The sequence below is a fragment of the Meles meles genome, chromosome 10, assembly GCF_922984935.1.
Source record: "Meles meles chromosome 10, mMelMel3.1 paternal haplotype, whole genome shotgun sequence".
In the NCBI taxonomy this organism is placed as follows: Eukaryota; Metazoa; Chordata; class Mammalia; order Carnivora; family Mustelidae; genus Meles; species Meles meles.
The window spans coordinates 46856477-46878934 of record NC_060075.1 but is presented as its reverse complement, the minus strand read 5'-3'; the positions used below and the strand labels follow the sequence as shown (position 1 = coordinate 46878934).

Sequence of the window (22458 nt, the reverse complement as noted above, 5' to 3'; positions counted from 1 at the left end):
ACTAAGTAGCAGCATAAACGTCACAATGATGCGGAAGCCTGTAGGTCCCAGAGTTTTCCCAGCTATAAGCACCCCGAGAGGGTGGCCAGAGCACTCAGCCAAATAGCTCCTAAAAAGCCCCACCGTCGGAGGGCCAACAAACCCGCCCAGAACCCGCCGGTCATCAAGGCTACGGCACAGCCCGGACCCAACAGGAAGGCTACGAGGGACACATAAAGGATGAGTGAGGCCAGCCAGTTCTAACACCCATCATTTGTGGGTGGCCTCTGTGTCAGCCAGGCCTTCTTTGTGGTTCTCACTGCACAGCAGGGGCCATGGGATTTGGAACCCCATGGAGCTGTTCAAGAGATGAGGGAACACATCCCCCGTCTTGCAGGTGCGGCCAGAGATAGTCAGTGCCCTTCAAAAGGTGGAACACAGAACGGTCTCACCCACTATGCCTACAGCCTCCCCATCGGGAAGGCCAGTTCACAGAGGGGGCCGGGAAAAGAGAGCCTTCAGGATGATAGCTGTCTCCTGTGGAAGGAACAGCCACTCACTGGAATTGTTCTGCTCAATCCCTATACCAACAGGATATTTTGATGTGGCTAAAATGTGAAATACTATTTTTTTTTAACTACCAAATAATCTATGGAACAAACTATCGTGATTTTTTTCAATCTTCTACCCCACCATTTAGGTGAGGCTGAAGGACAGAGTAAGGCTTAGGGCTGGATGACAGTGAGGTATCAGGGGTGGGGGAGATGATAATCCAAGGGTCAGCAAACTTTCTCTCGAAAGGGCCAGAGTGCAAATATTTTAAGGACTGTGGGCTGTGTGGTTTCTGTTGCAACTACTCCACTCTGCAGTGTGAAGCAGCTGATATGTAAACAAATGGGTGTGGCTGTGTTCCAATAAAACTTTATTTACAAACACAAGCCCTGGGCCAAACTGGGCCCACAACCTGACTTCTCTGTAATAAGTGAAAGGCTGAACAAGTAAATGTTGTTTTTTATGTGGCCTGAAGAGGGCCACATAAAAATGATCAGGTCATATTCTCAGGACCTCTCCTCCCATGGTGCCCACTTTGGTGGTGGGGTACAAGGCATACACACACTGCATGGCCATCTCAGGCTGCCAGAGGCTACTAGTCACTTCCAATATCTATGCTTTTTTAACAATAGAATCTCCCATTTCTTTAACTGGGCAGGTGGGATTAAGTTCTACCCCATAAAATCTAAGCAGAAGTCTCATTAGCAATTGTTGAGAGGTCTCTTAAAAGAACGAGGTGCATCCTTCTTTGCCCTTTCTTCTTCCTGGTGGCTAGAATGTCGACTGAGAGCCAGAAATGAGCAGCCATCTTGGGCCAAGAGGTGGAAATCGAGTAGTGAGGGCATCAGGGCCGTGGCAACAGAGAAGAGAGCCTAGGCTCTCTGAGGGTCATGGAGGCACCACAGCAGCCCTGAACTGCCCTGCTCTGGACTTTTCCATGAGAAACAAGCTTGTAACCTATCTAAGCATTCAGTAACTCACAAAGTTAACCCTCACTGATGGTCTCAGGGAGCTCAAAATGCTTTCCTGGAGTTGTCCATTTCCTCCTGCTCTCTCCTTTACTGGTGTGGAGGAAAACTTCACCCCAGGACAGCTGCTTGGGGCAGAAGTACCATTCTGGTGTGTCCCATCTTGGGGGGTGGTGGGGAAGCACCTGGAGTGTGAGTGTGCCCCAGGCTGAGAGCACAGAGGACAGGCCAGGGCAGCCTCGGGCTCCCTGCACACCCCTGTCCCCACATAATGTACACTGTGGCACTGTTGTAACAGGTACCCAGGATGAATTCCAGATCCCCTCTACTCCTCAGGAATGCATGAGCCAAGTTACAAGATCTGAAGCCCTCATAGAGATTTACAAGGTGTATTTTATAAAAGAAATGCTAACGGAAGAAAGCAGACTGGCCTAACTTTCCTCTAAACCATCACACAGGAAACCACTCATGAGTCAGCTTTCTGTGCTAAGATCCCTGGCAAGCTGCTGGCTTTGATCATGGAAAGTAACCGAGGCCGACAAGCACACAGAGTCTGCTTTTTCTGCAATCACAAAAGCTCCTGTGTGTCAAAAACCATCCACGGGCTATCTCTGAGCCTCTCATGAATCTCAATAAATCTCATAAATCTTGATGAATCTGGCTCCATCGTGGCCCGGATGTGTGACCTTGAGACCATCTCTGTACCTCCACTTCCTCATTTGCCAGAATGAAGAGAAGAGCGCCTCCCACCTTATAGTGTGGAAGAGTCCATCATGCAAACTTTGTAATGCACTTCACCCATTCTCAATAGATGCTGGTTGGTATCACTGTAACTGCTAGGCTACCGGCATCTGCCTTTTCCAGATGAGGAAATCAGAGAGGTTAAGCAACTCACTCAAGGACACCGAGACAGGGCTGCCTGCCACGGAAGTTGTGCTCTTTGCCCTCTGTCATGCCAAAACAGAAGAGGTCTGGGTGTTCCAAGACCCGTGGTCACGCATGCCAGGGTAAATCAGGAGCTTCTACCCCTTAAAGGCTGGTTCAGGCGTCTCCGGAGTCTGGCCCGCCCTGGCCCCGCCAGCTGCTCCCTGGGCCCCCGCGTCCTCACCTGATGACGGTAAGGCGGCTGAAGCAAGGCTGCAGCTCCCGCACGCCATAGTCGTTGAGATTGTTGTTGTCCAGGTCAAGGGCAAGCCGCTTGCGGAGATGGTGCAGGACGAAGGAGAGGGCGCTGCAGTCCGCCGAGCACACGTTGCAGAAGGTCAGCTTGAGGTAGTTGGCGCAGATGCCCTTGGCCGCCAGCTGCCCCACCTTCTCGCTCTGCGTCTCGTAGATGCAACGCAGCATCCAGACAAAGGTGGGCATGGCCTGCACCTGGTTGAAGGTCCCAGAATTTATGCGGGGCAGGTTCTGCAGGTGAGCCCGCAGGCTGGCAAACAGGTGTGCCCACAGGGCCTTGCGCTTTCTCCTCAAGGCAGCGATGGGCACCAGGTGCCGCAGGAGTTTCTGTTTGGCCTTAGACAACAGCCCGCACAGGAAGAGGTTAGTGAACTGAAAGTGATCCTTGTTCTTGAAGGGGTCCTCCCTTGCCAGGCCACTGCCCTTCAGGCACCGGAAGGGGAGACAGGGGGGATAGCAGGATTCAGCTCCCGCTCCCCTAGCAGGAGCCCACTCCTGGAAGAACCTGAGCAGCTGCCCAGTGCCCACCTTGTCGTCCACCACCAGAAAGAAGGCAGTAAAGAAGGCCTGGAGTGTGATGTGGAAAAACTCGTAGGACTGCTGGTCCCCACCCAGGCCCTGCTCCGGCACCGCCCGCAGGAAGCCCAGCTGTAGCTCCCCCTCCTGCATCCCGGCTGCCTGCACCTCCTCCTGGCGGAACACAAAGAGGCTCTTCTCCATGCCACCATGGGCCACCTGCCCGAGCGAGTGTAAGGTGCCCCGGCCGGCGTGGAATGTCTCGGTCTGGCCACGCGTGTTCCGCTGCACCAGGCTGGTGGGCTGCGTCCTGTTCAGGTGCACCTCGGTGACCAGCAGGAAAACATCGGTCAGGGTCACCGTGCAGTCGGGCAGCTGCGCAGAGCCCTCCCAAACGCTGTGGAAGTGCTGGAAACAGCGGAAGATGATCCAGCAGAAGAGGGGCACGGCACACAGGCTGCAGAGGTTGGGGTTGGCCTCCAGCTGGGCCAGGAGGCGCTCCTGCACGGCGCGCTCGGGGAACATCCTCTTCGTGTAGGCGCGCAGGTGACTAGGGGAGAAGCCCCGCAGGAGCACCTTCTTGCGTAGGAGCTGGCGCGGGATCTCCACGCCAGTGCGGGCCGTGAGCAGCTTGCCAGCCCCCTTGAGCAGCTTCCCGCTGAGCAGGTTTGTCAGCAGGACCAGGGGGTGGGCGGGCTCCCAGGGGGAGCAGGTGTCCAGTGCACTGCTCAGGTCGAAGTCCGAGTGCAGCTCGTCCAGGCCGTCGAAGGTGAAGAGGGCCGTCTCCGGGAAGCGCAGCAGGAAAGCGAACACCTCCTCCGGGTCCTGCTCCGGGTAGCAGTAATGCTTGAAGAGCAGGTCCTGTAGGCACAGCGTGTCGCCCTCCTTGAAGCAGCTGAACATGCGGCAGCGGAAGTGGAAGAAGAACTTGAACTCGGTGTCCAGCCGCCCTGCGGCCCACAGGCTCTGCAGCCGCTGCAGCAGCATGGACTTGCCCACGCCCGCGTCCCCGCAGATGAAGATGGTCTCGCCCTGCTCGCTGAGGACCCCGGTGCGGTGGTCCAGGAGGCAGCCCAGGCTCTCCAGCGGGCCCAGGCTCTCGTTGCTGAAGCCCAGCAGCTCCACAACGGTGTCGCTGTACGTCTCCTCTAGCAGCAGCTCCTCCTTCTGGGCATAGCACAGGACGAACTTGGAGTCACGGGCCAGTTGCTGTCGCAGCTTCTCCGTGTACCTGCTCACTGGACGGTGGGGGAGGGAAGACAGTCAGCTCCCGGTGAGACTTTTTTTTTTTAAAGCCTATGTATTCATTTAAGGTTATCTGTACACCCAGCACAGAGCTGGAACTCACCATCCCCAGATCAAGAGCCGCAGGCTCCCGAGACTGAGGCAGCCAGGCGCTGGAAACTCCTGTGGCTGAGGAAGAAATTGCTCTAACTTTCTTTTGCTGATCACACTGCTCTGAAAACAAGGGGAAGTCTCAACACTAAATGCCAAAAGTTTGAGTGAGAAGACACAACAGTCCACGTCAATCTGGATTACAAACGAGACGGGCCAAAGCACAAAGAGAGTAAACTAAGAGAAAAACTACCCTGTTCAACGACGCAGAGCACGCCAGCCCCAGGTCCCCAGCCAACACCTGGAGGTCACTGACTTAGCACCTGCTCACAGGGGAGCAGGCAGGTAACATGCTCACATGGGCAGGGAGCTCAGCAAATCTGAGCTAGAAGCCCGGCTTGTACCAGACGGAGGTGATCCTTCCTCAGACCAAAGGCTGTTCCATAAATTCCTTTAAAATACTTCTGGGATTTTGATTATAATCCAGTAACAAAAACGAGACACACGTGCCCATTTCCAAATTCATCTATAACCTCTTCCCATCAACTCAGTCCAACTTGGTGGTCTGCTTAAAATTCGTGAATCTTTAGTAAGACATAATTTACATACCATAAATTCACATATTTTACAATAGGCATTGTGTACTACTCGATAGTTTTTAGTAAATTTACAAAGTTATGCAAACGTCATGACGTTCCAGTTCTAAAACCTCTCCATCCTAAGCCCACCTCTAGCAAATCTCTGCCCCTGGTCCTAGGCAATGGCCAATCTGCTTTCTAGCTCTATTAATTTGCCTTTTCTGGCTGTTTTGTATAAATAGAATCACAGAAGATGTAGTGCACATCTAGCTCTGTAGAGTGATTTATACTTTAAAAGCTACCAAAGTAGTTGGCTAAAGGAACCCGTGGAGAGGTCTTTTGAAAGAATGATCACAGGCAGAAGCATTTTCCTTTGCTCCTAGGGAAGGAAGCAGAAGAAAGTGGGAAGGGGCAGGAAGAGTAAGAAGTTAACAGCAGCCACAGGTATCACAGGTATCCACAGCCCAACCGCAGAAGGGCTGTGCCCTGACCCTGCTGGTTGGCCTGGTTTCCCCCAAACATGCCCCTGATAGTCTGGGACACTGTCCTCTGTTTCTGTGTTCAAGGTCACACTGGATTCTTTAAACACTGGTACTGGGTATTATACAGCCAACAAATGTCTCAAACTAGTGAGGACAGAGACATGCAAAGAAGGCTCCCCAGTCCCCAGACCAGATCATGGCCCCAATTACATGTGCTCACAGCAGCCTGAACTGCTCTCTTCCTTGTCACCATGTGCAATCACACATTTGTGTGACCACCTACAGCTGGGCCTCCTACACCGGCCTACAAGCTCCCTGAGAGCTGGAACCATATCTGGTCTGCTCCCCATCATACCCCTGGCATCCACCACAGTGTCTTGGCACGCGGTGGGGACATGATCAATACTTGTTGAACGAATCAATTAGCTGATGCAGTCCTGCTGTGCTTTGGAAATGGCCACTTTTGGCCATTGGTTTTTGGACTGGCTTCCTATTGGTTTTTCGCTGGCTTTTGGACTGGCCACTGAGGGTGAGAGAAGAATACTTTGCCTAGGATAAATTTTGGAAAGACTTTTAAAAGGAATTTGTGCCACCATTAAAATGTCTCTATGTGTCCAAAAGGGAAGCAAGCAGAAAGTCAGAAGAGAGGCCATTCCCACACTTCCATAGGCCTCTAAGTCAGACCAACCACTTGTGGTCATTTCAGCACAGACCCCCCAGCGGCACTTGGATGATGGGGAACATAGCACCTGGGCTCACTGCCCGACGTGGGGGGCAAAGCCAACCATGGTGGACCATGCCTTCATGCCCCGCTGAGCCACACACCACAGCATTTCCAAACCCCAGGGCTTTGCCGGCCTGGTGTCTGCAGTCCTACCCTGGGGGAGCGGACTCATACCTGGGTCGGTGTTGAGGACAACTTTGCTCTGAATGAGCTCCGAGGGGGAAAAGCCAGTCTCCAACAGCCAAGGCCTGAGATCCACGTAAGCATCTGCAAGTTGCTGGAGCACGTAGAGGAGGAACTCAGATACCTCCTCGCCCTTGCTCTGTGCCAGGTCCAGAATTTTGCGGACCTAGTGGTGACATAAGCATGAGGGGGTGAGCAAGTGCCTGGGGGGAGTCCCCCTACCAGAAAGGCTCACATGCAGGGCTCCAAGTTCCTACAACAGCCTCGAGCTTGACCTTCCCCCCAGCGGTGTGAGATGCTACCTGTTGAAGGCCTAGAATCTGTGAAGGGGACCCCCCATAGTAGGAAATTAAACCACACAGCTCTAAGAAGCTGGAGGCTTCCATGAACCTCCAAGTAAAAAGGTCAGACTCACAAACGAGAGCTGCGTCCACCCCTGGAATTCTCCGGTCTCCTGTCCCTCTTGAGGGTACTGGCCAAAAATGAGTGCTGCTGGGACAGTTACTGCACAGGTGAAATGAGGTTGGGCGGGGGGCGTGCTGGCCCACACAGCAAGGGACTAACAGGCCCCCATGATGTAAGTTAGACCCTAAAAAAGCCTTTTTGTATTAAAACTGCAGGGAAAATCACACAAGTCAGCTACTGTGCTGCCCCACACCCCAGAAACCCTCTAGTTTCCCTGGAGGCTGGCAGGATCACGTTACAGACAAGTTCTGTCACCCCTCCAGCCAAAGAGGTTTAGGTCTTTCCAATTCCACTTTTCAGGAAAGGACACAAAGCTAAAAGGAAACTAAGGGCTGTTAGGACGTCCCACAGTGGCGGGTGCAAAAGTCTTTACTGTGGACCCAGCCTGGGAGGTGTTCGCTCCCAAGCCAGAGGCAAAACTTTTCTCAGAGTCTCACCCAGCCTTGAGCAGCTCCCTGGAGTTCAAAGGCACTGAATGAACATCACTGCTAGTGTTCGAAGGTCATTTAACTTTTCCCTCCTCCCAATCAAAAGTGGACTGAAAACAAGTGGCTTGGGAAGCGATACACGGAGGAAGGAGAGCAGCGAGGTAAGCGGAGTCTGCTGTCCACGTGAATGCAGAAGTAGAATATATAATTGTGTCATAAGCTGATGACTCAGGTGTCTGTCCTATAAATGACCCCAGCGGGAAATCCCGCCAATGTGCTAAATGCCCAGAGGTCCTCACTCAGGCCCCCTGGGAGAAGCCCCTTCCGGCAACCAAGACACACAGCCCGCCAAGGCCAGCCCCTGTCATCGGCACCTTGTCGGGTTGCGTGGGGCAGGCACCCACGATCTCTGCATCTTCAGAAGAGAAATAGTCATTCTTCAGCAAGTTGTCCACCAGACACTGGGTGTTGCGGATGTGGGTGACCAGAAGTTCCCGGTGGATTTTCAACAATTTAACATGGGAGTGAGACTCAGATGAGATTATTCCCGCCTCACTGTGGCCCTGCTTTTCCATGGCTGAAGGAGCAAGCGACTACTTTGCCCAAACTCATCTTTGGCTACAGGGGTCTTCCTGGCAGAGGCCAATCGGGAGCCAGGACGCCCGCCTCGCTCTCAGTGCTGCCCCTAAAGAGACAAAATCACCAAGGAAGTAAAAGTCATGGGAAAGCTCCCCCACCCTCTTTTGTCCTGGAATTTCTGTACTTCGAGCAGGAGGAGTCATGCTGAAGATGATCTGAGGGGCGCTGCCATCGCTCAGTCAGTTAAGCATGAGACTCTTGACTTTGGCTCAGGTCATGATCTCACCATCGTGAGATGGAGCCCCACTTTGGGTTCTGCGCTTACAATAGAGTTTGCTTGAGATTCTCTCTCTCCCTCTCCCTCTGTCCCCCCCTCCCCACTCATGTGCACCTTGCTCATTCTAAAACAAAACAATTTAAAAAATAAATATAAAAAAAGATGGTGATCTGAGACATAGTAAAGAAAAAATCATAATTGAATTGTTTCTGCTTGTGGGTTACATGCCTAGGGACGGTGGAGGGTGGCCAGAAGTAGACAACCCTTTCATACACCAAAACTCATTATCTTTTAAATAATAAGAAATAAAAGTGTGCCTTAATCCTAGCCTGGGATAGAGATAAAGGTATATTATCTTCCATAAAAAGAAACTGGGTGCATCCAAAATTGGGAGCAGAGAAACCACGGTTGGTTGTGGGGGAACTGAGGCTTGGTGGGAGAGAGGGTCTGAGGCCAAAATGGCCTGAGAAGGGAGACAGTCAACAAGAAGTCTCTTGTGGTAGCCAGAGCCCAGGAACCTGGGAACAGGGAAGTTTCTGTCACTCTTGCCGGTTCCGCATTGTGCCGTAGCCGTCCTACATCCCTCACAGCTATCCTCACACCTCCAGCAAAGTCTGCCATATACTAAGACCCTGGGGAATTTAGGAGGAACAATGCCACGTATGGAGTGAAGCAGGACAGAGAGGGGCAGGAGGGAAGAGGACGTGGACTTCCAAGTGGCAGATGATGAGGAAAAGCCATCTTCCTGGAAATCCTTGAAAACTTCAAGTACCCGCTGAACTTCCTGTCTAGGTAGAAATGGGGACCCAAGCCATTTTATTTGGGTATTAAAAACTAACTTGAGTTCATCTGCACTACCCCCAAATCGCACTGATTTCCTTTCTTGTACCATTAAGATCCTTCAGCCACTTCTCCACTCATCCTTATGTATATAAAATGGGTCATCATCTTGGAAGTAGAAAGGACTTGAACTGACCACTTTGTTCCTCATTTTGGTAGGAAAATTCACATACCCCAGAGAGATAGTTTTTTTTTGTTTTGTTGAGCCCCACTGCCCTCAAAATGATAGACTTCTAAACCCTGTCAGCATCATTACTGTCATTAGCTCTTATAAGCCCACATCTGTTAATAGTCAAGTCCACAGGTTCTGGAATTTTCCCCCCAAGTCACACATGAATCTCCTGGTCTTTTGCACACATCCATTCTTCCCTTTTAAAATCTATCCATTGCTAAACATAGCAAGCCTTACAGAAATTTCTCAGTGGGACCCCACACCATTACTTTCCTTTTATAACCCGAGTGACCGAGCAAGAGACAATACAATTTAACATTCTAAGCAACAAGAAGGCAAGACATCCTTACCGGAAAGAACTTTCAGGGATGGAAATGACTGGTTAGTTACTACTACTAGACGTATGTTTGCCTCTTAGATGTTAATTCAGCCTTTTCCACTGGGGTCAATTATATGACCTATTTTAGAATCCAAAGCTTTAGAAAACTGGTTCCCTGAGGGGCTACCAGTGGATAATATTAAATTTAAATTAGGGTTAATGATACCTTTTTAACTTTTCAGCATTATTCTTTGAAGTAAATCAAAATATTTTAAAACAACTTCCTTTTATGAAATCTTCAATTTCCAATTTCTTTCCAGAATCTGCAAAATAAATAAATAAATAAATAAATAAAAAGACAGGTTTCTTTGAAAATATTATTGTAATTTATAGTAAATGAACAAATGAAATTGATGACGGGATAGTTTTAAATCCAGAACTCTAGGATGTTGGTCTTCTCTGTACCTTCCTCCTTCAGGACAATGTTTTCTAAATGTCACTTGGGCAACATGCTCACATATAATTTTTTGGCCATAATTGAGTCCTACCTGTACTTTATTTGGTTTACTTTGTGCTTTAGGTGGACTTTTTTTTATTTTTGTTTTTTTCATTTGTTTCAGTTGCAGTATAGTTAACACACAATATTATATTCGTTTCAGGGAGACACTACAGTGATTCATCAATTCTCTATGTTACCCATGCCCATCACAGCAACTGCACCCCCTTAGTCCCCATAAATGGACTATTTTTAAAACCAGATTAATTTTAAAGGAAATATTATTTTGCCCATCATTTTTAATAAATAGAAAGCAACACCAAGGTAATTTCACTGGAAATAAAACCCTGCTATTGTATCCCACCTCAACAGTACTGCCTGGGAAGATCCAAGCTCTGAGGCCTGTTTGCTCACAGAAGCATCTAAGGGTGTTAAAGACATAGTAGCACAAAACCGACTTTCTTTGCACTGATCCTTCATCTCCAAGAGCTAGAAAGGGAACTGCCCACCTACTTCATGAGTCCGTGTCTTGCAGGCATGGCTGCCGAGCCGGAAGAAAGCTCAGAATGGGTGTTATGTTTCATCTGTTCAAACCTAATCCATGTCCATCCTGTTTTACTCACAGCTCGTCTCTTCCGAGCCTGTGACTCCCACAAAAATCAGTGATTTCGCCCCTGTTTGCCCATGGCAATCTCGCAGACATCTCCAGCTCCTGCCATCCAAAGCAGAGACCTCAGTCTCCCAATTTACAGCTACCTAAGCAGAGCAACAAATTGCACGTCAGCCAACTGGCAAGGAGGCTGTTGCTCTATAGTTTCCAAAGTCCCAGTTTGAGATTTAATCAGATTTGCAGAATTCGTTCAATTCAGTGGGAACTTAAGGTATGGATGATGGAAGAGGAAACAGAAAGCTGAACCTGGCCCAGTAAACAGAATCCTAGGGTAGATCAAATCTACATCCTGGGGCACCATAGAGAAATTCACTTCACGGACATCTGGTTACCAAAATACCAAACAGAGCCAGGGAGCTCTTGGCCCTGACAGGGGCTCCATTACAGTCTTCACCTCGTAAAGGCGCAAGAACTTCACCTCATAAAAAGTGGGTCTAGCTAGTGAAGACAGTCAAGTTGTCATGTCCAGGCAAACAGAAGGCCAGTGCTGGGCCGGAATCAGGTTTGGTGAACTGGACCTGCTCCAGTGACGGTGGCTCTCCCAGGGCAGTGTTATAGAGTGGAGAGGACTGAAGGTGGAGATCCTGGTGAGGAAGGGCCAGGAAACAACCCAAAAAACCCCCATTAAGCCAATGAAGATGGCCAGAAAACAAAGAAGATGGCCCATCACAGAATGAATATAAAGCAGAGAAATGAAGCAGAAAATGTCAGGGGAGGGCTGGTCCACCACCTAAAGTCTTCTCTTTTTTTAAGTTTGATGGTGGTTTATTGCATAGCAAGAAATAACTTGGAATTTTTTTTTCTGTGTCATGTGTACATTTTTTTTTTAATTTTTTTTCAGCAAAACAGAATTCATTGGTTTTGCACCACACCCAGTGCTCCATGCAATACGTGCCCTCCCTATTACCCACCACCTGGCTCCCCCAACCGCCCACCCCCCATCCCTTCAAAACCCTCAGATTGTTTTTCAGAGTCCATAGTCTCTCATGGTTCACCTCCCCTTCCAGTTTCCCTCAACTCCCATCTCTCCATCTCCCTATGTCCTCCATGTTATTTGTTATGCTCCACAAATAAGTGAGACCATATGATACTTGACTCTCTCTGCTTGACTTATTTCGCTCAGCATAATCTCTTCCAGTCCCATCCATGTTGCTACAAAAGTTGGGTATTCATCATTTCTGATGGAGGCATAATACTCCATCGTGTATATGTACCACATCTTCCTTACCCATTCTTCCGTCGAAGGGCATCTTGGTTCTTTCCACAGTTATGGCGACCATGGCCATTGCTGCTATAAACATTGGGGTACAGATGGCCCTTCTTTTCACTACATCTGTATCTTTGGGGTAAATACCCAGTAGTGCAATTGCAGGGTCATAGGGAAGCTCTATTTTTAATTTCTTGAGGAATCTCCACACTGTTCTCCAAAGTGGCTGCACCAACTTGCATTCCCACCAACAGTGTAAGAGGGTTCCCTTTTTCCACATCCTCTCCAACACAAGTTGTTTCCTGTCTTGCTAATTTTGGCCATTCTAACTGGTGTAAGGTGGTATCTCAATGTGGTTTTAATTTGAATCTCCCTGATGGCTAGTGATGATGAACATTTTTTCATGTGTCTGATAGCCATTTGTATGTCTTCATTGGAGAAGTGTCTGTTCATATCTTCTGCCCATTTTTTGATATGATTATCTGTTTTGTGTGTGTTGAGTTTGAGAAGTTCTCTATAGATCCTGGATATCAACCTTTTGTCTGTACTGTCATTTGCAAATATCTTCTCCCATTCTGTAGGTTGCTTCTTTGTTTTGTTGACTGTTTCTTTGCTGTGCAGAAGCTTTTGATCTTGATGAAGTCCCAAAAGTTCATTTTCACTTTTGTTTCCTTTGCCTTTGGAGACATATCTTTAAAGAAGTTGCTGTGGCTGATATCGAAGAGGTTACTACCTATGTTCTCCTCTAGGATTCTGATGGATTCCTGTCCCACGTTGAGGTCTTTTATCCATTTCGAGTTTATCTTTGTGTACAGTGTAAGAGAATGGTTGAGTTTCATTCTTCTACATATAGCTGTCCAATTTTCCCAGCACCATTTATTGAAGAGACTGTCTTTTTTCCACTGTATATTTTTTCCTGCTTTGTCGAAGATTATTTGGCCATAGAGTTGAGGGTCCATATCTGGGCTCTCTGCTCTGTTCCATTGGTCTATGTGTCTGTTTTTATGCCAATACCATGCTGTCTTGGGGATCACAGCTTTGTAGTAAAGCTTGAAATCAGGTAACGTGATGCCGCCAGTTTTGTTTTTGTTTTTCAACATTTCCTTAGCAATTCGGGGTCTCTTCTGATTCCATACAAATTTTAGGATTATTTGCTCTAGCTCTTTGAAAAATACCGGTGGAATTTTGATCGGAATGGCATTAAAAGTATAGACTGCTCTAGGCAGTATAGACATTTTAACAATGTTTATTCTTCCAATCCAAGAGCATGGAATGGTCTTCCATCTTTTTGTGTCTTCTTCAATGTCTAAAGCCTTCTCTTGAGACAAAGGCAAGTGAGGGTACAGCCTATTGGTGGTCAGGTCAGGAAGCCCTTTGGGAGCTGAGGGGTTAGATGGCACCCTCAACCCCTCCTCTTCTTCCTGGCTTTCTGTTCTACCCTCAGAGAGGTTTAGTTCCCAGGTAACAAATCTCAGGGTCAATCCACCACCTTAGGCTCCTTATGGAGATCTGTGAGCCTCTGAACTAAATATAAAGTCTGCAGAGCCTTCAAAAAAGGCTCAGGGAAGCTTCTCTGAAGAAAACAAAGCCAGAGGGCAGGCATTCCAAGGAAAAAAAAAGCAGAGACAGGAGAGAGAGAGTCTCTGTAAGACTACAGAACACATTGTTGAATACAAATAAAATGCAAGGGGCACCTGGGTGGCTCAGTCATTAAGCGTCTGCCTTCAGAGCTCAAGTCACGATCCCAGGGTCCTGGGATTGAGCCCCACATTGGGCTCCCTGCTCAGTGGGGAGTCTGCTTCTCTCTCTCCTTTCTTCTGCTCCTCTCTCTGCTCATGCTTGCTCTCTCTCAAATAAATAAATAAAATCTTTAAAAAAGAAAGAAAGAAAATGCAAGCTATGTGTATAATCCAAGATTTCCTAGTAGCCACATTAGTATAAGTAAAAAGAAATGAAATTTTTTTTCATGTTTCATTTAACCCATAAATTAAATATCTTACTTCAATATGTAAGGAGTATAGAACTAAATGAAACATCTTATATTCATTTTTTTCATACTAAGGCTCTGAAATCCAGTGTGCATTTTACACTTAACAGCACATCTCAGTTTGGACCAACCACACATCAAGGGCTCAAATGGCACCTGTGGCCAGTGGCTACTGTTTTGGACCGTGTAGCTCCTGGGCCACCACTGGAAGCTGGGGCAGGAAGCATCGGAGCTCCTGCCCTGTCCCACCGCCATCTAGCAGACCAATGCCAGGAAGGACTCTGAATTGGCTTCTCAGATTAGTTTCTCAGAAAGTCAATGAGGCAGGCAGTTAAAGAGGTGAGATCATAGACTGTTCTGTTAACTCAGGAAGGAAAGAAGTATGGCACCTACTGGTTTATAGTCGGCATACAATTACTTTCAACTCTTAGATAACAAATTCGAGCTTGGCACACTTGAAAAGATTTAAAAAAAGAACGATTTCTTGTCAAAGCATCTTTGTCAAAAATGCCATTGATAGTATTATGAGACGAGGACTTTCGTACACCGTGGGTAGGGCTGTATCCTGGGGAAGACCATCTGGGACCTCATTTAACAGTATGTATCAAGAGCCTGTGAAACGTTCGATTTCATAACTTCCCATTCTAGAAATCTGCCTTCTGCAAATACTTCCCATTCTAGAAATCTGCCTTATGAAAAGATTCAGAGGTTCTGACAATTTTGTGGTTTTTTTTTTAAACAAGTTTCTTCTACTTCTAGTTGTGATACAGTAGTTTACGACTTCTACAGAGGCCAACGATAGGTGAACTGATCAACAAATTGGGGCACATTCATACAGTAGAGCACTCTTCAATAAGAAATATGAAGGAAATACAACATGAATATCACAGATATTATGCTGCATAAGAGAAACCAGACTCAAGAGAGTACAAAATATATGATTCCATTCATATAATTCTAGAAATCTGACCCTGAAATCAGAACAGTGGTTTCCTGGGGTAGGGGAGGAAGAAGACAGGAGAAACAGACTCCATACGGAGATAAGAGAAATTTCTGGGGAGATAGAAATACCCTTTATCTTGACTGAAGTGCTATATATAGGTCACATATAGTGCGTACGTATATAGAAATGAGTTTTTCAGGTAGAAGAAAAATGATCCTAAGACAAAAACAAAATCAGAGCAACAGAAAGTTTAATGTGAGTAAATAGAAATGTATATTGACTGAACAAAAACAATATTGATATCTTGTTGAGTCTAAAATATACGCAGAATTAGCATGTGTAACAGTAATAACTCAAAAGGTGGAGGGGAATAAATGGACTTAAAGTGTTCTAAGCTCAAAGTACTTTCTGGTTCTAGGCAAAAATATGACTTTGTTTTATTTTATTTGTTCTTTTAAGTAAGCTCTATGCTGAGCATGGGACTTGAACTCATGACCCTGAGACTGAGTCACATATTCCAGTTACTGAGCTAGCCGGATGATCCAGTATTACTTTGTTTTAGACAGTAATAATTCAAAGGTCAGATTATTATCTCTAAGATTGCCACTAAAAAAACAGTAAAAGAAACATATGCAATAGAAGAAGGAAATGGAATAATAAATACACTTAATTCTAAAAAAAAGACAGTGAGATAAAAAGGTAAAAAAAAAAAAAAAGCCAAGACAAATAGAAACCAGACAACAGATATAAATCCAAATGTATTAATAATCCCATTACATGTAAATGTACTAAATACTCCATTTATAAAACTTAGCTCAGCAGACTCGATAGAAAAATACTACATGCTGCCTAGAGAGACATATCTTAAATAAAATGATGGGGTGTAATTCATTCATTCATTTCCCCCAAAAGGAAAAGAAATATAAGGTATGCCCTCACCAAAAAAAAAAAAAAAGCAAAGCTGGCATAGCTATATTAAAAATAAAGAATTTAAGGGAATAAATGTTAGTAGAGAGAAAAACATTTCAGAATGATAAAATGATCAATCCTAAAGACGATACAAATATTTTAGTTTGTATGCACCTAGTAACAATGTCAAAACAAAGCAAAAATTGACAATCATAAGAGAACTAGACAAATCCACAATCACAATGGGGAAGGGGTTTAATACATGACTCAGAGTAACTAAAAGAACAAAAAGGACAAAAAATTAGCAAACAGTAATGATATGGAGAATCTGAACAGAGTAACAATTCTCCCAACTTGACATCTATAGAATACAATCCCAACAGCAACAGAATGCCTAGCGTTTGAAGTGCACGTGTAATATTAGTCCAAACTGGAATAACACAAGTTCTTAACACGTTTTTAAACAGATTTTATTTATTTGACAGAGAGAGAGACAGTGAGTGAGGGAACAGAAGCAGGGGGAGTGGGAGAGGGAGAAGCAGGCCTCCCGCTGAGCAGGGAGCCCCATGTGGGGCTTGATCCCAAAATCCTGGGATGGTGACCTGAGCCGAAGGCAGATTCTTAACAACTGAGCCATCCAGGTGTCCCTCTTAACACATTTTAAAGGACTGAAATAATTCAGAATATATTCTCTGACCATAGTAAAATCAAGCAGAAATAAAAAATAAAGGGGGGGGGGGCCTGGGTGGCTCAGTGGGTTAAAGCCTCTGCCTTCAGCTCAGGTCATGATCCCAGGGTCTTGGGATAGAGCCCTGAATCAGGCTCTCTGCTCAGCAGGGAGCCTGGTTCCTCCTCTCTCTCTCCCTGCCTCTCTTCCTACTTGTGATCTCTGTCAAATAAATAAATAAAATCTTTAAAAAAAAAAAAAAGGATACCTAGAAAATCCCCAAACAACTGGTCAAAGAAGAAATAGAAGTTAGAAAATATTTTGAACTGTACAATAATGAAAATACAACATATCAACATTTGTGGGATATAGTTAAAGAAACCATAGAAACTTATAGACTTATATGCATACATTAGAAAAGAAAAATAGGGGCACCTGGGTGGCTCAGTCAGGTAAGCATCTGCCTTCTGCTCAGGTCAGGATCTCAGGGTCTTGGGATCGAGATCCACATCAGGCTCCCTGCTCAATGGGGAGTCGGCTTCACCCACTGTCTGCCGCTCCCCCTGCTTGTGTTCTCTCTCTCAAATAAATAAATAAAATTCTTAAGGAAAAAAGAAAAGAAAAGCAGGTGTGCCTGGGTGGCTCAATCAGTTAAGGGTTCAACTCTCGATTTCAGCTCAGGTCACAATCAAGCCCTGCAACTGGCTGCACACTCAGTGTGGAGCCTGCTTAAGCCTGCTTGAGACTCTCTCTCTCTCTCTCTCTGCCCCTCCCCCACCCATTTTCTTCCCCCTCCAAAAAAATTTCTTTCAACAAAGTGGGTTTGGAGAGAACATATGTCAACATAATAAAGGCCATATATGAAAACCCCGCAGCGAACATCATACTTCATGGTGCAAAACTGAAAGCTTTTCCTCTCAGATCAGGAATTTATTTAGAACAAGCACATGGTCAGTGCAGGTCCCTGTGTCCCCTGGCTGCCTCCACTCTCTCCTTCACTGGCCAGCTGCCAGGAGAAGCTGGAGGGGAAGTAGGTGAGGTGTAGTATGAAGCCATACCTTCCAGGGATCACCACTGCACGACAGTCTTATGGGCGCCCTCCCGGCTGAAGAGCATGGTGAAGGAGAGCAGGCCTGCCCAAGAGCCGAGACCTGGGCATTATTCGTTTGTTCATTTATATCCCTTGTGCATAAAGACCACTGTCCCCCTGCTACCAGGGGGCACACGGACAAGACAGACAATATCAGCAGAAACGTGGCAGAACACCAAATGCAAGGAGAACAAAACAACTGGAAAATGGAGGAGACCAAGCAAAGACTTCTGCCTAAGGTGAACTTGGAACCCAAGAATGGTGGGAGGTCTGGGTTAGCCAGAAGTCTGGGGGTGGCCGGGGGGGGGTGTCCGGGGGCTTAGTGGGGTGCTGTGGCTGACCCATGGTCAGAATGGGTGAAGAGCCCATGTGAAGAACCCACAGGGACACATGGGGCAAAGGATTCACTTAGAAAGGAGTCCCATCTGGGAACAGAGCAACCAGGGCTCCTATGCAGAGAATGACTGACTCCTGTTCCCCTTTCAGTCCCAGCACCTTGGCAGGGCCCTTCCCCCACACTCAGTTTCACTTTCTAAAGGATTTTGGCCCGTGCTGCTGCTTTCTTCCTTCTCCACTATTCCCAGGCACCCTGAAAGTAAATGTTCATTCTTTGTAACGGAGATGCTAAGATAAAAAGCCCTTTATAAAGATGTTCATCTCCATAGATGTGCCTTTTTATGTTTTAATAACTTCCCTCAAGTATAAAAGCAATTTATCCGTTTACTGTGGAAACATCGGGAAATGCTGTTACCATTCTGGAGTATTCCCTTTCTGCTTTTCTCTATGTGCAGTTATGCCTACACCGATCTTTTGCTTGCTGGCAATCACACCATATACATCTGCTGTACCCTTACCATTCCCTTGTGTTTCTAGGTAACTGGCAAGGTCCTCTTTGGAGTTGCAGAAGCTAGTTTCTGACAGACACTTTTTGTACTGGGTTTTTATTTTATAAAGGAGAGTAAGAACCACCTGCCCCTCTTTGATCTTTTAAAGCCCTCTGAGAAATTCTACTTGCCAAACTGGAGGACCAAGGATGACGCCCAGTGGCAACACCATCCCTGGCCTGGGTCAGCCTGGCTGCCTAAACCCCCTCCGCAAACCCAGCTGTCCCCCATCTGAGGCCAGTCCAGTTGGCAGGACAATGTGTTATCACCGACGGGACCCAGGGGAGGAGACTACGGGGGACAGGGTGGGGGGGTGGGGCACTGGGAAGTCTCCAGGAGGCCGGCCTCCTGCGTCCTTCTGCAGAGGTCTTGTGTCAAGACCTCCTCTGCGAGGTGGCCCCAGCAGGATCCAGAAGGATCGTCACTAACACTGAGTGAGCCCTTTACTGGAGGCCCCGCATACAGCTAATGCTTTCCGCTCCCTGTGAGAAATACAGTAACGCAGAGCTAGAGGTAGTCTCTGGAGCCAGCCAGGCTGAGGGGCCCAGCACTCATCAGCAAGTTAGCCAGCCTCTCTGTGCCTCAGTTTCCTCACAGGGACAGTCCCTGTCTCAAAGTGTTGCTGGAAGGACTGAATGAATTCATATTCAAAGTGCCTAGACTGGGCATCAAGTAAATACTTAGTAATGATCATCTGATTTAATCTTCTCTATTACCTCACTCAGTTCTTAGGGCAACACTAGGTGGCAGCGGTCGTTACTGCTGACTTACAAATGAGGAAATGGAGGCACACAAGGTTAACTATCTTCCCAAAGTAACAGGGTTTATAATCTGGCAGGACAGATGGACAGAGCAAGAGATTTCAAGTGTGGTGAGCGTACCAAGCGAGCAACGAAGCCAGAACACCAGGCTGCATCTCCGCACCAGGCTTCCTTCTGCCCAGCCAGAGCCCTTTGTGGCTGCAGGTGACCAGGTCAAGTGCTTAGAGCCCCTGTCTCTTAGGAGCAGGCCTGCCTGAGAGTGGAGACCTCAGCATCATTTGCTTGGAACGTGAGACCCACTGAGTCCCAATAACCCCAGCACACGAGTGCTTGGTCCAGGTAGCCCACTGCTGAGGGACCCAGTCTCCTCGGCCACCCAGGGGTGCCACCCCTTCTCCCATGCATCTTTATAATAAACTTCTCTGAACAGAGAGAGCCTCAGTGTTATCTCTGAGACACTGAGTTAGATGCTGGTAAACACGTCCGCTAAGCAGCAGCTCTGCTCTGTGCAGAGGTCACCCAGCCCAGAGTATAGCTATGAATGTCAACCCCCAGGATGAGCAGAGAGAATCTGGCTTCCATCCCTACTGACATGGCCTAGATCAAGAACAAAAACCTCAAGAAAATCATTTCCCGTTCTCTACAATGACCTCATGATTTCTCTCTTTTCTTAGACCCCCAGTTGCTGGGAATCATCATTCATCCTGGGCCTGAAAGAGAGCAATTTCAGAGTAAAGGACACAGCTTTCCACAAATTGGTGTTGCAATACAAGATCCTTTACAGATCTGAGGCCTAGTCCCTCAAGCATTCTTGAACAATGCAGCAGAGGCTAACTTAGCGTTATAGCCCAGAGTGCTCTCAAGGGTGAGCTCTGTGGAGTCAGGCCATTCTGCCATTCTGCAAGCATTTCTGCTGCGGACACTTGCCACATGGAGACCGGAAACAAATACAAACACGAGCAAAACCAAAGCCAGCTTGGCTGGCACCAGGTGCTCTGGAATCCGGCCAGGGCTCCAAGCCTCTGCACTTAGGCTGACCCCCCTTGCCACCTGCCACCGCCCTCCCCTGCCCCCTTACTGCCAAGTTCTGTTCATTTCTCGAAATGTGAGTTTCCCAAACAGGCTGCTGCTCTCTGGAAACCTGGGAGGCTACCGGAACAAAAAGGTCAATGGTTTTGTACGTAGAGAGAGAGGTCAGTGTATGGGATAGGATTTCATGGACCATGGAACAGTTTCAGAATCTCCTCCTGCTTCCTCGCAAAACAGCACAGTGACAGAAGTAGGTGGCTCAGTAAATAGTTTGGACTCATGGGCGCCTGGCTGGTTCTGTCAGCAGAGCATGCGACTCCTACTGTCAGGGTCATGAGTTCAAGCCCCACGTTGGGTGTAGAGACTAATTAAAAATGAAATCTTTAGGGCACCTGGGTGACTCCGTCAGCTAAGCATCTGCCTTCCACTCAGGTCATGATCCCAGTGTCCTGGGCTCGAGCCTCCCATCGGGCTCCCTGCTCTGGGAGGAGTCTGCTTCTCCCTCTGCCCTTCACCCCTGCTCATGCTCACTTGCTCACTCACTCGCTCTCTACTTATTTATAAAATTTTTAATAAATAAATAAATAAAATCTTTTAAAACCAAACAGTTTGGACTCTCTTCCTAGGTACCAGGCAGGGTTACACTTCCGTACCCCTTTGAAGTCCCTTGCTTGGACTCACGAAATGTGAACAGAAGTGGAAGGAGTTACTCCAGACGGGAAGCTCCCGGCCTCAGGGCGCAGGTGTCAGCCAGCCACTCGTCTTCCTCTGACGCTCTGACCAGCTCCTTCAATATGGCAGCTTCTCTGTCCACCTGGGCCCGGAAGTCACGGCAGTGAGTGTCTTGCAAGCAAGACAGTGGTCTGAGGACTGTGGTCTCTGTGGTCTGAGCTGCTGAGATCTGGGGATTACCTGTAACCAAGCCCAGCCTGACAGATACCATGCTTCTGGGCAAGAAAAGGATACAGCACGTTAGGAAACTGAGGCCCAGAGGGGTTCAGTGAGTCGTCACAGGCCAGACAGCTGGCTGGAGGTGGAGAGGAGGCACACCACGGCCCTCGCCCTCCCTTCACGAGACACCAGTTTCTCTAAGACAAAATCCCGTGACATTAAAGACCACCTGTAGTAAAGATAAGCCAAGATAAGCCACTACAGTCATTTTTCCGGAACCATAACATCGACTCCATTTATTAAGAGTTTAGTTAAAATAACACACCATTCTCTGCTTGCCTCTGGCTTACAGTCACTTATTTAAAAAATACTAATGTATTGGGGTGCCTGGGTGGTTCAGTGGGTTAAAGCCTCTGCCTTTGGCTCGGGTCATGATTCCAGGGTCCTGGGATCAAGCTCTGCATCGGGCTCTCTGCTCAGCAGGGAGCCTGCTTCCCCCTCTCTCTCTGCCTGCCTCTCTGTCTACCTGTGATCTCTGTCTGTGAAATAAATAAAATCTTTAAAAAAAATACTAATGTATTAAAAGGGGGGAAAGACACACAAGGAAGTCATGTATACTCTTGATTGGGGCTGAGGCGGCCGCATGTGCTCGCTGCGGTCCCACATCCTGTCATTCTACCAGCCCCAGAACCACTGCACCTCAGCCCCGGCCACCATACTGTCACCCCGACGGTCAGGATGGTTGGGTATGAACCGTCATCAGTGATGAAAAAGAGTATGACGGAGCTATATGTACAAACACAGGATGATCTTGAAGACATAGTATTCCTTGAAAAATGCAAGTTGCTGACAGAAATAGAGATGTAACATTTATATAACTCGCCCACATCACCTACCCTAGAGACACACAAAACACTCTATTTTCTACTAGCATACATCTATAAACATAAACGCAAAGAAAAATACCTGGGAGAGGACACACTCTATCTTCTGGACAGGGAAGGAGGGCGCCAGGATTTCATAGTACTTTATTTGTAATGTTTTAACGTTTCAGAAAAAGAATAGATACTTGCATAATTTAAAGTTACTTTAGAGCCTTTACGTCTTATTTTTTTAAAGACTTATTTATTTTAGAGAGAGAGTGCGCACACATGCCTGCATGTGGTGGGGAGGGGCAAAGGGAGAGAGAAACCCAAGGCAACTCTGGGCTGAGCATGAGGCCTGATGTGGGGCTTGATCCCATGACCCTGAGATCACAACCCGAGCTGAAACCAAGAGTCAGATGCTAAACTGACTAAGCCACCCAGGAGCCCCACTTCAGAGCCTTGTTACTCATCAGAGCATCTCA

The 22458-nt window shown here is 47.4% G+C and overlaps 1 protein-coding gene across 6 annotated transcripts in view; it reads right to left on the bottom strand.

The window, feature by feature from the left end:
• Window positions 1-22458, bottom strand: part of NOD1 (nucleotide binding oligomerization domain containing 1) — an 80632-nt gene that overhangs the window by 37226 nt on the left and 20948 nt on the right. For 3 of the 6 annotated variants that reach the window (XR_006820502.1, XM_046020602.1, XM_046020601.1), the window contains exons 2-5: window positions 9803-9899; window positions 7764-8074; window positions 6488-6662; window positions 2608-4432 (exon numbers count right to left, since the gene is read on the bottom strand). Coding sequence is in view for 5 of the 6 variants with exons in the window: in XM_046020602.1 (XP_045876558.1) it covers window positions 2608-4432; window positions 6488-6662; window positions 7764-7964 (2201 nt within the window). In the remaining variant the exon portion in view is untranslated. Of the gene's footprint in view, window positions 1-2607; window positions 4433-6487; window positions 6663-7763; window positions 8075-9607; window positions 9761-9802; window positions 9900-20872; window positions 20929-22458 lie in introns of those variants that run through there. The other 3 variants (XM_046020603.1, XM_046020604.1, XM_046020605.1) reach the window with 3 other exon arrangements.